This window comes from Rana temporaria, chromosome 3 (assembly GCF_905171775.1).
Source record: "Rana temporaria chromosome 3, aRanTem1.1, whole genome shotgun sequence".
NCBI lineage: Eukaryota > Metazoa > Chordata > Amphibia > Anura > Ranidae > Rana > Rana temporaria.
In genome coordinates, this window is record NC_053491.1 from 49,023,004 (window position 1) to 49,038,003 (window position 15,000).

Below are 15,000 nucleotides of genomic sequence, written 5' to 3' on the forward strand. Positions count from 1 at the left end.
AGCCAATCACAGTGATCACAAATGTAAACAGGAAGTGAGGATTTGTGAATGAAGCCACCCAGCAGATTTAGAATGAGGGGTGTTGATTGAATGTGGGATTTTTTTTCTTAACCCTCCTCTCCTTCTAAATGAAATTTTGAAGCTTTTGTAAAGGCTGTATATTAACCCTTCACCTCCCTTATCCTGCACACCATCACATTAACCCCTTAGTCTCCCTCCTCCCATTGTATGTGATCTGTACATTAACCCTTTGGCCGCCTCCTTCCTCTGGGAATGACCCTATATATTAATGATGCGTTGTGTGTAGTGCACCATTTTAGCTCCATGGTCTGACCGCCTCAATTACCAGCATGTTCATTTCCCAAAAAAAGTAGCAAAAAATAACACTTTTTGGGGTGTCTGCTTTCAAAGAAGATTTTTTGGGAAGGGCGTCATACACTCTTGGCATTTTTATTTGGGAGTGTTTTATGACCTAAAAAATCGTGCCCTGCAGTCTTCAGTGTGAAAGCCCAAAGGCTGTCACACTGAAGCAGTGCGCTAGCAGGACCGCTCCAAATGTCCTGCTACCCGCATCTTTGGAGCTAGGGTTGTCCCGATATCACTTTTTTGAGACCGAGTACAAGTACCGATACTTTTTTTCAAGTACTCACCGATACCGGTTACCGATATTTTTTTTTAATGTCATGTGACAGTATTTTTTATATTTTTGTTTTGTTTTTTTGTGTTTTTTTTGGGGGGGGGGGCGGGGGGTGGATTGTCAGTGTGTTTTAAAAAAAAAAATGTATTTACATTTTATTTTTATTTATTTTTATTAAAAAATATTTATTGCAATTTTTTTTTAATCTGCCCTGTTGGGGGTCTTTGGAGACATATCAGGGGTCTTAACAGACCTCTGACATCTCCCCTTTAAGACAGAGAAACATTTACGACTGACACTGGCGTTTACAATGATCAGCTTTTTATTTTCATGTACATTTTTATCCTGAATGGGGGGGGGGAACTGCCGTGTGAGCAGGTGTTTGGTTTCAATTTGTTTAGTGTATCTAAATCTGCTAGTACATCTATCATTCCACGCCCCCCCCCCCAGACTGACAATGCCACGGTCCAAAGGTGCCCCCTGTGCTCTTTCATCCAGAGTGGGGGCACTTTAAAGCGGAGCTCCACCCTGAATTTTTTTTTTTTTTTCAAAAATGCTGCAAAAAAGAAAAAAATATATATATTTTTTTGTACATACCTGAAGTGCCTGTTGCTAGGCAGATCCTCCTAATCTGCCACTTCCTGTTCCACGGTCCGTTTTCTCTCCTCTCCTCCTCGCGCTGCCTCCTGGGGAATGGGGGAGCAGTGTCTTCTGGGACCTTGTGTGTGTCCCAGGAGACATCGCCCATTCACGTAGCGGCTTGCGCATGAACAGTAGGGAATCGGTGAAGCCGCAACGCTTCAATTCCTGATTCCCTCACCGAGGATGGCTTTGGCTGCCGTCATCGCGGGCACCCTGCACAGGTAAGTGTCCTTATTAAAAGTCAGCAGCTACAGTGTTAGTAGCTGCTGACTTTTTTAATTTTTTTTAAAAAAAAATTAAACCGGACCTCCTTTATGCACACTGGTTTACTGTAAAAGCTGTTTCTCCTGGAGAAAATCTGTGTTTAAAAACTCACTAAGCTGCATTTTTTTTTCTTTTTTTCTTTTTTAGAAGAATTTAGTAGTATTTGGTGTTTGAGAGTTTATTTCATTGGCCAGAATTTCTTCGTTCAGACTTTTTTTTACTGGTTACATGTTTTGAGTTGCAGAGGAGGTCTAGGGCTAGAATTATCGCTCTCACTCTAACGTTCGCGTCGACTTTTTACATATGTGGTCTGAAAGCAGTTTTCATATGTGGGCGGGACTAACGTATGCGTTCGCTTCTGCGTGCGAGCTACCGGATACAGGGGCACTTTATTTATTCTATTTTAAACTTTTTACTTTGACACTTAAAAAAAAAAAAAAAAATATATATAATCTATATCTCTATTTTGATCACTTTTATTTTTATTACAAGGAATGTAAACATCCCTTGTAATAGGAATAAGCATGACAGGTCCTCTTTACAGTGAGTAATGGGGTCAATAAGACCCCACGTCTCACCTCCAGGCTGAGAAGCCTGAAATAAAAAAAAAACGATCACGGCTTCCCAGCCGAGGCGCCGCTGTTTTTTTTTTTTTTTTTTTAATATTATGCAGAGGCCCGGCCTTCGAACGATCATAGAGACTCCTGCGACCATCTGGTCTGCCAGAACTCTCTATGGTAGGAACCCGGGGCTGGCAGATCTGTTCTCCGACTTGCCGATCGCAGCAGTGAGAGGGTAGAAGCATCGGAGGGCGGCGAGGACATCCCCCCCCCCCCCCCTCTCGCTGCCTGTAAGAACGATCAAGCGGCGGAACAGCCGCTTTGATCGTTCTTGCAGCGCACAGAATCGCCGGCTCTAAAAAACGAGATCTGATGCCTGTAGCTATTTATGTGAACAAAATGATAAAAATGTATTTTGGGTACAGTGTAGCACGACCGCGCAATTGTCATTCAAAGTGTGACAGTGCTGAAAATTGGCCTGGGGGTAAAAGGGCCCTGTATTGAAGTGGTTAATCACCTCCGTGTTCCTTGTTTCACTTGAATGTTTTCCTAATATTCATGTATGTTTAGTGAACACCAGGCAGGTCATGCTGTGTTTGAGTCTAAATATAGTAAGCATTGGTAAAGTATTTATTATGGTGATCTATTGATGTGGTTTTACAGGCTTTCAAGCCGTATTCATGATCCACTTAATGCGCTGTGTGTGTGTGTGTGTGTGTGTGTGTGTGTGTGTGTGGGTGTGGTGGAGGTAACGGCCACAGGTTCATGCATTTTTTTAAAGCTGAAGGTTAAACCTTGAGTTTTTAATGGATTATTCCTTTTAGTACAGCGCCATAATACTTATGTAGAGAAATAAATAAATCTATGACCTGTCTCATTCTAACTAGAGCTTTTTCTAACCGGGTGTACTCAAATAGAAGAGCGCTGTTGTCTTGCAGCGTGTGGGTCCTTGGTTTAAATCCCCATGCAGATTATGATCTGCATGGGGTTTGTTTGCTTCACATTTGTATGGGATTACTTTGGTTGATTTGAATAAGTCCAGCTCATTTCTGTGTCCAAATAAGACCGCTAAATAGTAAACCCTTAATAAGGAATTGATTCAAAGTAAGAGGAGGAATAGGTAGGGGGCAAAGAGAAAAAGGGGAGGGGAGGGGGGGACAAGAAAAGAAAAAAAAGGTTGCAAGAAATAGGAGGGAAAAGGAGAATTGGATAGATATTAAGAGGAAAACAGGGGGGAGGAGGGGGAAGAGAGAAAATAAAAAGAATAGGAGAAAACGTAAGGAAAGCACTCACATGGGCCACATCTGTAAAGTATTAAAGCAAGGAAACAATATCTAACGAGTGGACATTGATGGTTCAGACTTTAAGGCCAAGGAAGTAAGTTAAAATAGTTTAATTTGATAACATATAAATTCAAAAAAGATACAAAAACAAGTACAGAAATAGTACAAAAAAATATATATTATTGTTAGCCACTGTATATTCCTCAGAAGTCGCCAACGCACGTTTCGCCGTGGGGCTTCTTCAGGACGAAGACGAGGAATGCATGTTTAGCAGAAAAACAGATTTGTGTATGACATATGGTCCTCAGCGGAAGTATCCATAGGGCATATGCAATGCACAATAAACGACAGCATACGTCGGGAGTGCAGTTTTGACAGGAATTTTCACACACAGCACCAGGAATCTTTGATGAACCAATAAAGGTCAAGCAAGTGGTCCGTGGATTGCAGGGCTAGAAACTCCCAAAGCAGACTGCACAGCTCAAAAAGACTAATTAAAATGGTCTCAGGCTTACTGGGACAGCAGATAGTAGTTAACATGTACAACATGTGAATCCAAATGTTCAAGCCGGTAGCGCCGCTAGTAACCATACATTGCAGTCACAAACAGGGGGCCATGGAGCAGCGTTAGTAACGGATATCTGTGTCCCAGGGTGTACACGAGGCAACACCTCCTGTCAAAACTGCACTCCCGACGTATGCTGTCGTTTATTGTGCATTGCATATGCCCTATGGATACTTCCGCTGAGGACCATATGTCATACACAAATCTGTTTTTCTGCTAAACATGCATTCCTCGTCTAAGTCCTGAAGAAGCCCCACGGCGAAACGTGCGTTGGCGACTTCTGAGGAATATACAGTGGCTAACAATAATAATATATATTTTTTTGTACTATTTCTGTACTTGTTTTTGTATTTATATGTTATCAAATTAAACTTTTTTAACTTACTTCCTTGGCCTTAATAAGGAAGTAAAGCCTCCAGCAAAAAAAAGAAAATCACCCTGAAAGACAAAGGCATAATGAGCTAGTATACATAGCATACTAGCTCATTATTAACTACTTACCTGAGATCGAAGCCCCTGCAGCGGTCCTCGTTCCCCCCTCCTCCGTCACCGCTATCTCTCCCGGAGTGACTTCTGGGTATCGCGGCTCCAGCACTGTGACTGGCCGGAGCTGCAATGACGTCACTTCCACGCATGCGCGGGAGCCACAACTAATGGCGCAAACGCCATTGGAAGCGGCACGCTCAGTGCGCCTGTGCGCCATTGTCTACGGTGCCTGTCTATTGCAGTGTATGAGATATTTTTTTGCACCTACAGGTAAGCCTTAATCTAGATTTACCTGTAGGTAAAAGTGGTCTGTAAGGGTTTGCAACCACTTTTAGGGTTGATTTACCAAAACTGGAGAGTGCAAAATCCCGCTTTAGCTGTGCATGGTAGCCAATCGTATTCTAATGATTTAATCACAGCAGAAGCCGATCGGTGGGTGCCGACCAATGGATGCCGGCGGGCACCCGCTGATCGGTGAGGAGACCTACTAGTCGGTGCTCTGCCTTTGTAAACAAGGCAGTACTCTGCCTGAAGCGGGGATGTGCTGGATTTTGTTTCCCTGCGAGGCAGGGAATAAAATCCAGCGCATCCCTTGGTGAAAGCACCACATAGTGCACACATTTAACCCTTTGATGCCCTAGATGTTTAGCCCTTTTCCAGCCAATGTCCCTAGTACAGTGACAGTGCATATTTTTATCTCTGATCGCTGTATTCATGTCACTGGTTCCAACAAAGGTGTCAGTTGAGGCTGGTATACACTAAAATAAAATCCAGGCGAAAGATCCAATTTTCCTTGTTTCACATTAAGTTGGAACCGGGGTAGGAAACAATGTACCAAAATGTTCATACAACAAAGGCTTTTTTCTTTGTTTTCTTGTTTTTGATTATGGGCGTTCTTTCGTTTTTCTGATTGTTATGAAAATCGTGTTCAAATGGTACACATTGGATGAAAATCGTTCGTTCTGTTCACGTACAAGAGAAATTTTGAGGTTTGTTCCTTTTGGAAATTTTTGTTTACAGTCTGAATCGGTTGTGTAAAGTTGTGTTTACACAATGCCAAAATGGAACGATCAAGCCTTGTACAGTATTTTTCTTTTGGATTTCTCAGTGTGTACCTCCTTTTAGTGTCAGGTTGTCCACTGCTATATCTCAGTCCCGCTATAAGTTGCTGATTGCCGCCATTATTAGAATTAAAAAATATATATAAAAATTCCAGCAAATCAATATATGCTTATTGGGATTTTATTTTTATTTTTTTTTACAAAAATGTGTAGCAGAATATTTTATTGGCTTAAATTTATGAAGACATTTGATTTTTCTTTGGATATGTTTTTATAGCAGAAAGTACAAATTTTTTTTTTTTTTAAATTGTCTTCTTTTTTGTTTTTGCTTTATTTATACAGCATCTCACAAAAGTGAGTACACCCCTTTTAGAGCTGCACGATTAATCACATGTAAGGTCAGCAGGTTTGCTGTGGCTTTTAACCACTTTTGCCCCGGGCCTGTTTTTCAGATTCGGTGTTTACGAGACTAAAACTTTTTTTTTTTTTTGCAAGAAAATTACTTAAAACCCCCAAACATTATATATATTTTTTTTCTAACACCCTAGAGAATAAAATGGCAGTCATTTCAATACTTTTTGTCACACCGTATTTGCGCAGCTGTCTTACAAGCGCACTTTTTTTGGAAAAAATTCACTTTTTTAAATTAAAAAATAAGACGACAATAAATTTGGCCCAATTTTTTTATATACTGTGAAAGATAATGTTACGCCGAGTAAAATGATACCCAACATGTCACGCTTAAAAATTGCGCCGGCTCGTGGCATGGCGTCAAACTTTTACCCATAAAAATCTCGATAGGCGATGTTTAAAAAATTCTATAGGTTGCATTTTTTGAGTTGCAGAGTAGGCCTAAGGCTAGAATTATTGCTCTCGCTCTAACGATCGCGGCGATGCCTCACTTGTGTGGTTTGAACACCGTTTTCATATGCGGGCGCTACTCGCTTATGCGTTCGCTTCTGCGCGCGAGCTCGTCGGGACGGGGTGCTTTAAAAAATTTTTTGGGGGTTTTCGCATTTATTTTTATTTATTTTACAATTTTTAACACTGAAATAAAAAAAATAAAATTATCACTTGTATTCCTATTACAAGGAATGTAAACATCCCTTGTAATAGAAAAAAGCATGACAGGTCCTCTTAAATATGAGATCTGGGGTCAAAAAGACCTCACATCTCATATTTAGGCTTAAATGCAAAAAATAAAATAAAAAAAAAATTGGAAATGTAATTTTTTCAAATGACAAAAAAAAAATGTTGCTTTAAGACGCTGGGCGGGACTGACGTTTTGACGTCACTTCCGCCCAGCAGAGCTATGGGGACAGGCGAAGGAGATTTTTCCTTCAGTCTCGTCCCCAGTCACCAGCCGAACAGTCCCGATCTCCTCCGCCACTACCGACGGCTACGGTAAGCGGCGGGAGGGGGGGGCCCTCTCCCGCCACTGATAACGGCGATCTCGCGGAGACCGCCGTTATCGTGTACCGGACCGCCCACTGAAGAGATGAATATCTCGATTGTGGCAGCAGCTGCTGCCGTTACCGAGATATTAGTCTTTAAAGTGATGACGTATAACGACGGTGGGCGGTCGGCAAGTAGTTAAAATGTAACTTGTAAACAGTCCGTCATATTTACATATACTGTATTTAAGCACATAAGCTCTGTTTTGTGTTTGAAAATAATTTAAATTAAAGACATTTTTGAGAATCGTGAGAGAATCTTGACTCTCTTTTTGCAAAAGAATCGTAATTCTCATTTTTCCCAGAATTGTGCAGCTCTAACACTCCTCACATTTTTGTAAATACATTCATGTGACAACACTGAAGAAATGACACTTAGTGGGTAGTGGGTGTTCAGCTTGTATAACAGTGTAGATTTGCTGTCCCCTCAAAATAACTCCTCACGTGCTGCTCAGTGATTGCAGTATTCTAGTCTGTATCTCCCCAAGGTATTACATAAAATCTGGCCTGTTGGTGATCCCTGAGGACAGGGTTGATGACCACTAGCCAAGACCATACAGCGGTTTACCAGGACAGGCTCCACTCAGAACAGGCCTCACCATGGTCCACCAAAGAAGTTGAGTACACATGCTCAGCGTCATATCCAGAGGTTGTCTTTAGGAAATAGACGTATAAGTGCTGCCAACATTGCTGCAGAGGTTGAAGGGGTGGTGGGTCAGCCTGTCAGCGCTCAGACCATACGCCGCACACTGCATCAAATTGGTTTGCATGGCTGTCATCCCAGAAGGAAGCCTCTTCTAAAGATGATGCACAAGAAAGTCTGCAAACAGTTTGCTGAAGACAAGCAGACCAAGGACGTGGATTACTGGAACCATGTCCTGTAGTCTGATGAGACCAACATAAACTTATATGGTTCAGATGGTGTCAAGTGTGTGTGTGTGGGGGCAACCAGATGAGGAGTACAAAGATAATTGTGTCTTGCCTACAGTGAAGCATGGTGGTGGGAGTGTCATGGTCTGGGGCTGCATGAGTGCTGCCGGGACTGGGGAGCAGTTCATTGAGGGAACCATGAATGCCAACATGTACTGTGACATACTGAAGCAGAGCATGATCCACTCCCTTCAGAGACTGGGCCGCAGGGCAGTATTCCTACATAACAATCCCAAACACCTCCAAGACAACCACTGCCTTGCTAAAGAAGCTGAGGGTAAAGGTGCTGGACCGGCCAAGCATGTCTCCAGACCAAAACCCTATTGCACATCTGTGGGGCATTCTCAAACGGAAGGTGGAGGAGTGCAAGGTCTCTAACATCCACCAGCTCTGTGATGTCATCATGGAGGAGGGGAAGAGGACTCCAGAGGCAACCTGTGAAGCTCTGAACTCCATGCCCAAGAGAGTTAAGGCAGTGCTGGAAAATAATGATGGCCGCACCAAATATTGATACCCTGGGTCCAATTTGGACATTTTCACTTAGGGGTGTACTCACTTTTGTTGCCAGCGGTTTAGACATTAATGGCTGTGTGTTGAGTTATTTTGAGGGGACAGCAAATGTACACTGTTATACAAGCTATACACTCACTACTTTACATTGTAGCAAAGTGTCATTTCTTCAGTGTTGTCACATGAAAAGATATCATATTTACAAAAATGTGACTGGTGTACTCACTTTCGTTAGATACTGTGTGTATGTGTATATATATATGTATGTATGTGTGTATATGTGTGTATATATCAGGGCTCAAAATTTCAAGTCCTGAGCTACTAGCCAGGCCTCAAGGGTTACTCGCCACCAGTTGCCCCGCCCAACCCCTACCATGTCCCTCCCCTAATCCCACCCCTAGACACGCCCTCCTAAATTATCTCATGAAATTACACTTAAATGTTTTATGCAGAATGAAGTTAGAAAGATACATATTAACAACAACTTTATCCGTGCCCAAAAATGCAGCCTGCCACGTGTCCCCAGTGCAGCCACGTGTCCCCAGTGCAGCCTACTTGTGCTGGGTAAGAGAGAGCCGCCGCCACGTTGTTCAAAGCGCGTGGAACGGTGCGCGGCAGGGAACACAGCTATTGAATTGAAAGCTGTTATATTCTTCGCACTTTGAACAATGCGGCAGCGGTGACTCTCCTCTCTCTTCCCCTAAGATCATTCCCACACTCGCCAGCCCTCAAAATCCACTCGCAAAATGCGAGCAGGCGAGTGGAAATTTTGAGGGCTGGTATATGTGTGTGTGTATATGTGTGTGTGTATATATATATATATATATATATATATATATATATATATATATATATATATATAATTAGTACAGACCAAAAGTTTGGACACACCTTCCAATTCAAAGAGTTTTCTTTATTTTCATGACTATGAAAATTGTAGATTCACACTGAAGGCATCAAAACTATGAATTAACACATGTGGAATTATACATAACAAAAAAGTGTGAAACAACTGAAAATATATTTCATATTCTAGGTTCTTCCACCTTTTGCAGCAGACACATCTCTAGAACTGGTAAGAGGAGACGGTGTGAATCCGGCCTTCATGGTGGAATATCTGCTAGGAAACCACTGCTAAAGAAAGGCAACAAGCAGAAGAGACTTGTTTGGGCTAAAGAACACAAGGAATGGACATTAGACCAGTGGCAATCTGTGCTTTGGTCTGATGAGTCCAAACTTGAGATCTTTGGTTCCAACCCCCGTGTCTTTGTGCGACGCAGAAAAGGTGAACGGATGGACTCTACATGCCTGGTTCCCACCGTGAAGCATGGAGGAGGAGGTGTGATGGTGTGGGGGGTGCTTTGCCATCTTGCAGCGGCATGCTATTCCATCCGGTTTGCGTTTAGTTGGACCATCATTTATTTTTCAACAGGACAATGACCCCAAACACACCTCCAGGCTGTGTATTTGACCAAAAAGGAGAGTGATGGGGTGCTGCGCCAGGTGACTACCTCTTGAAGCTCATCAAGAGAATGCCAAGAGTGTGCCAAGCAGTAATCAAAGCAAAAGGTGGCTACTTTGAAGAACCTAGAATATGAAATATATTTTCAGTTGTTTCACACTTTTTTGTTATGTATAATTCCACATGTGTTACTTCATAGTTTTGATGCCTTCAGTGTGAATCTACAATTTTCATAGTCATGAAAATAAAGAAAACTCTTGGAATGAGAAGATATGTCCAAACTTTTGGTGTGTATGTGTGTATGTGTGTGTGTGTGTGTGTGTGTGTATATATATATATGTATATATATATATATGTATATATATATATATATATATATATATATATATATATATATATATATATATATATATATATATATATATATATATATATATATATATATATATATATATATATATATAATCTCAGTGAACGTCAATTACCACCAAAAGAAAGCTCCATTTGTGGGAATAAAGGGCATACATTTCATATGTATCATGTACAGTGTTGCATGACTGCACAATTGTCAGTTAAAATAACGCAGTGCTGTATCGCAAAAAATGGCCTGGTCTTGAAGGGGGGGGGGGGGAAAATCTTCCAGAGGTCAAGTGGTTAAAGCGGAGGTCCACACAAAAAGTGAACCTCTGCTTTTCGGAGCCCCCCCCCGTGTCACATTTGGCACCTTTTAGGGGGGAGAGGAGTGCAAATACCTGTATAATACAGGTACTTGCACCCACTTCCGGAAATAGACTCGCCCCCCTCCGCTGTCTTCTGATAAACACACTGGTCCCAGGAGACAGCAGGGACCAATGAGGACGCGTCGCTCGCGCATGCGCAGTATGGAACTGGGCAGTGAAGCCACAGTGCTTCACTTCCTGATTCCCTCACCGAAGATGGCGGCGGGGGCAGCCGAGAGATGAACAATTGATCGGCTTCGGCTGCCGACATCGCAGTCACGCTGGACAGGTAAGTGTGCATTTATTAAATTCAGCAGCTGCCGTATTTTTGTACCTGCTGGTTTTTAATATTTTTGTTTTTTCGTGGAACCTCCTGCTTTAAGCTTTGGCAGAAAAAAAATGGAAACTGATTGGTTTCTGAGCAGAGCTGCACCAATTGTTTACCTACACAGGGCTCTCTTCTGTCATTCACTCAACCTATCAATGGGTTTCGGCCATAAATCATAGCCTGGGACCCCCTGATTGGCTTGTGCTGTAGCAAATGACAGCACAGCCGGGGCGATAGGGGAGTGCGCTTGCCCGCCCCTACCTGGAACCACAAAATCAAGTGCGTGTCGTAAGGCCGCAGTATAAGTGTGGTGGGCGGTCCTGAAGCGGATAATTGAACAAGCTGAATTTAGAAGCTGATTGGCTACCATGCACACACCAGATTCGGAGTGCTCCAGTTTTAGTAATTCTCTCCCACAGTCTGATAGCCAAGTCCTCCAGCCTGGGCCTTCAAGGTTGGCTCCAGTGAATGACATTTTAGCAGAAAACCTGATACCGATCTTGTACAATTATTACTGGAAAAGATGACTAAACAAACTGATAACCCGTCTGATTTAAATGATCAAAGCTATTTCTGTTTTTTTTAGTAAATACAGATTGTTCCAGTTTGGAAAGCCGTCAATTTTAAAGATTGTCAAATCCATCATTGTAACGGCTAACACTGCGATCCGTTACCTTCGTACTTCTGTTATTCTAGTTCTTGGTGTGTCCTAAGCAATGTTGTTTATCTGTTTTTTGCTTTTACTTTTTGGGAACGTCCCTTTTTAACAATCTGCTTTTCGATTTTTCAGGTTCAGTTCCAGAAGTTGCAACAGTTGCGATTGGCACAATCCCGAGCTCAGTACTATGGTGGCTCTTTGCCAAATGTAAACCAGATGAGCAGCAGCCAGTCTGATTTCCAGGTAAGACATTCTTGTTGTGTTTTGGGGTTTTACTTTATGAAGTTTTAGCAACTGAAAAGAATTTCGACTTGTGGCTGCCTGCTTATTTTTCTACCTATCGGCTTACTTATATATATATATTACGTAAGTTAAAGTGGTTCTTCCATCATTTCTTTAAAACAGTGGTGCCCAACCAGTGGCCCGCGGAGCCCTCTGATGTGGCCCGCGGCCTCCTGCTCTGGAATAGAAAGAATACTGTTATTAAAGGTCAGTTTGTTGCTAAAATCACAGTGTATATATGGGCATATTTGTTCTGCATTGGTTACTGGGCTGCTTTTAAACTGATCTGCAGGTGCAGAGCATTTTACCTGAGCCATACACTTCTGTTATTTCCTGCGAGTTTGGTGCGCTTTCTGAAAGTGCACCAAACATGCAGACTATAATAGAAGTCTATTACAAAGTGCAGGAAAGGTACACTGCGTGCTAGCCACCCTCTCCGTTCATTGTCGCCCACGACCGGTTACCAAGTCGCTTAAGTGGCCCTCACTCTTCACTCATTTTTCAAAAGGTTGGGCACCCCTGTTTAAGGCTGCATTCACACCTGAACGCGGCGTATTGTACCGCGATTTGCCGCGACAAAACGCAGCGTTTTTTACTGCGTTTTTCGCTGGAGGGGTGATTTACGCATTGTCGGCTATGGCCGAACGCTGAATCCGCCTGGAAAAAAAGGGTCAGGGACTTGTTTTGAGCTTCAGGCGTACAGCGTTTCGGCGTTCGGCGTGGAGATGTGAACCATCTCCATAGCTGACAATGATAAATCACCCTTCCAGCGTATTTCAGGCTGCAATAGCGTCGGGCGTAAAAACGCCTAGGTGTGAATGGAGCCTAAAAGTTAACAGCTACAAATATTGTAGCTTCTGACTCTTACAGGGGTTGTATGGGTTCGTTATACTTTATACTTTCCTCCACTGTGTAGTTAGTTTTGCACAGAGTGGCCCAGATCCTCGTCTTCTGGGGTCCATCGGTGGCTCTCTCGGCTCCTCCCTGCAAGAACTAACCCCCCTCTAAGAAGCGCTCTTCCAAGGGGGTTGGCTTGCGGGCGTGCTCTCTTGTGATACAGTAGGCGCCCATAGCCGTTGACTGTATCACTCGGCCCCAGCTGCATCATTGATTTGAGTGACGGCAGCAAGAGCCAATGGCTGCGGTGACCGCAAGGTGTTTTTCCACTATGATGCATTATTGTGGAAAAACAGAAATCTTTACAACCCCTTTAACAAATGGATACACTTACCTGTGCAGGGATCCAGCACTGTACTCGCTTGAGCTGGTTTAGTCTCTGGTCCCTGGCGCCTGCATAACTGTGGGTAGCCGGTTGTGACTCTTACGCCTTCAAGCTCCAGGACGCTTTGAGCTTCAAGACTTCGGTGTTTATAGTCCTAAGGTTGTATCTCACAAGTTCAAGACCTACACCTGTTTGTTAAATTGTATGCATAGTCGGTGGTGTGTTTTGTGTGTTTTTTTTTTTTTTTTGCGTTGTTACAAAGCAAGGCACTGTTTATCTTTCCACTCTATTTAAATGTCAAAGTGACAGTTCGTCTGTTCCTATGTTGGGTTGTGGTGCCAAAATAGGCGGTGACTCCAGTTGAGCTTTAGGGCATTGTTGAAAAATGCAGCATGTCTGCTGTTTGTCGGAATGCATTGCAGTCAAGCTGAAGGCAGTGTGAACGGGGCACACAGAAAACCATTTCAGTGACTGGCATTTATCAAGTGCAGAAAAATACCAACCATTGTTTAACCCTCTTTCAGGTGCCTTAAAGTGACCCAGTTACAATACAACCCCCAGTTGCAAAAATGTTGGGACGCAGTGTAAAACCTACAGAACATCAAATGTTTAAACTGAGAACATTTTCAATTTTTAGGAAAGGAGTAGTGTAAGGCATTTTTAAAATTTATGGCAGAAACGCATCTCCAAAAAATATTGGATCCTCTTGCTCTTCGGGTCTCTCAGATGGCACTACTTGAAATACAGGCATGATTCTGTAATGGACATCACTGCATGTATTAAGGAATACTTCCAGAGATCACCGTCTGACCACAGTTTGTCATGCAAAAAAGAAATCCTATCTGAACATGATCCATGAACACTATCTTCTCTGGGCCAAAGCTCATTTAAAATGGTCTGTTGCAAAGTGGAAAACTGTTCTGTGGTTCAGACTAAATTTCGATGTTCTTTTTGGCAAAGATGAGAGAACCTTCCTGCATGTTATCAGCACTCGGTTCAAAAACTTGCATCTCTGATGGTATGCGGGGGGTTTAGTGTGTATGGAATGGGCAGGTTGCACATCTGTAAAGGCACCATCAATGCTGAAAGATGTATCCAGGTTTTATAGCTAGAGGTGCACCAAATGAAAATTTTGGTTCCGAAAATGCAGGATGCACTTGGCCCAAAACCAAAAAATGTCAGTTTAAATAAATAAATAAATAAATAAATAAAAACAAGAGTGTGTGTGTGTGTGTGTGTGTGTGTGTGTATATTGTATATAATACAATAATAAATAATATATTTATTGAACTTTTTAATTAAAATTAATATTTTTTTTGGCCATTATCGGCACCTTTAGCGCAAGAAAAGTGCAAGAAAAATGCATCCCTATAAATTCTATGCATGTCTTCTTATTGGGCTGTTGTGGTGTTAATCTTGCTGCATTTTTGGTCAGTTAAGAAAAAAAATGGCACCTCCTAAAAACGCAGCAATAATGCACCCATGTTACGTTTTGATGCAGTTTTGGAGTTGCATAACACACCATCAGCATAGTAAAATAGCGATGAAATCGCATGCGTTTTCGGTGCTATTATCGGCACCTTTTCTCTTATTGGCACCTTTTCTCTTATTGGCAATATGTCAATAACACCATTTTCAGCCAAACTCCTTTAGCCACCAAAATAGTGGCATATGCTCCCATCCAGATGATGTATTTTTCAAGGAAGGCGTTGCATATTTCAGCAGGACCATGCTAAACTTCCTACTGCATTAATGACAACAGCATGACTTCCAAGTAGAAGAGTCCGGGGGCTTAAAGTGTGTTTGTTTTTTTTTGTTTTTTCTGTTTTTATTTTAACTAGCCTTTACAAACATATTATACTTGCCTCCTTTTGTGCTGTTGGATTTGCACAGAGCAGCCCGGATCCTCCTCTTCTCAGGCCCCACTTTGCCGTGCC

The 15,000-nt window shown here is 42.3% G+C and overlaps 1 protein-coding gene across 2 annotated transcripts in view; it reads left to right on the top strand.

Annotated features, from left to right (window-relative positions):
• The window catches only part of CRTC3 (CREB regulated transcription coactivator 3), a 217,243-nt gene that overhangs the window by 42,318 nt on the left and 159,925 nt on the right, over positions 1 to 15,000 (top strand). For both annotated transcript variants that reach the window (XM_040342542.1, XM_040342543.1), the window contains exon 2: positions 11,692 to 11,802. In XM_040342542.1, coding sequence (XP_040198476.1) covers positions 11,692 to 11,802 — 111 coding nt within the window. The remainder of the gene's footprint in view (positions 1 to 11,691; positions 11,803 to 15,000) is intronic.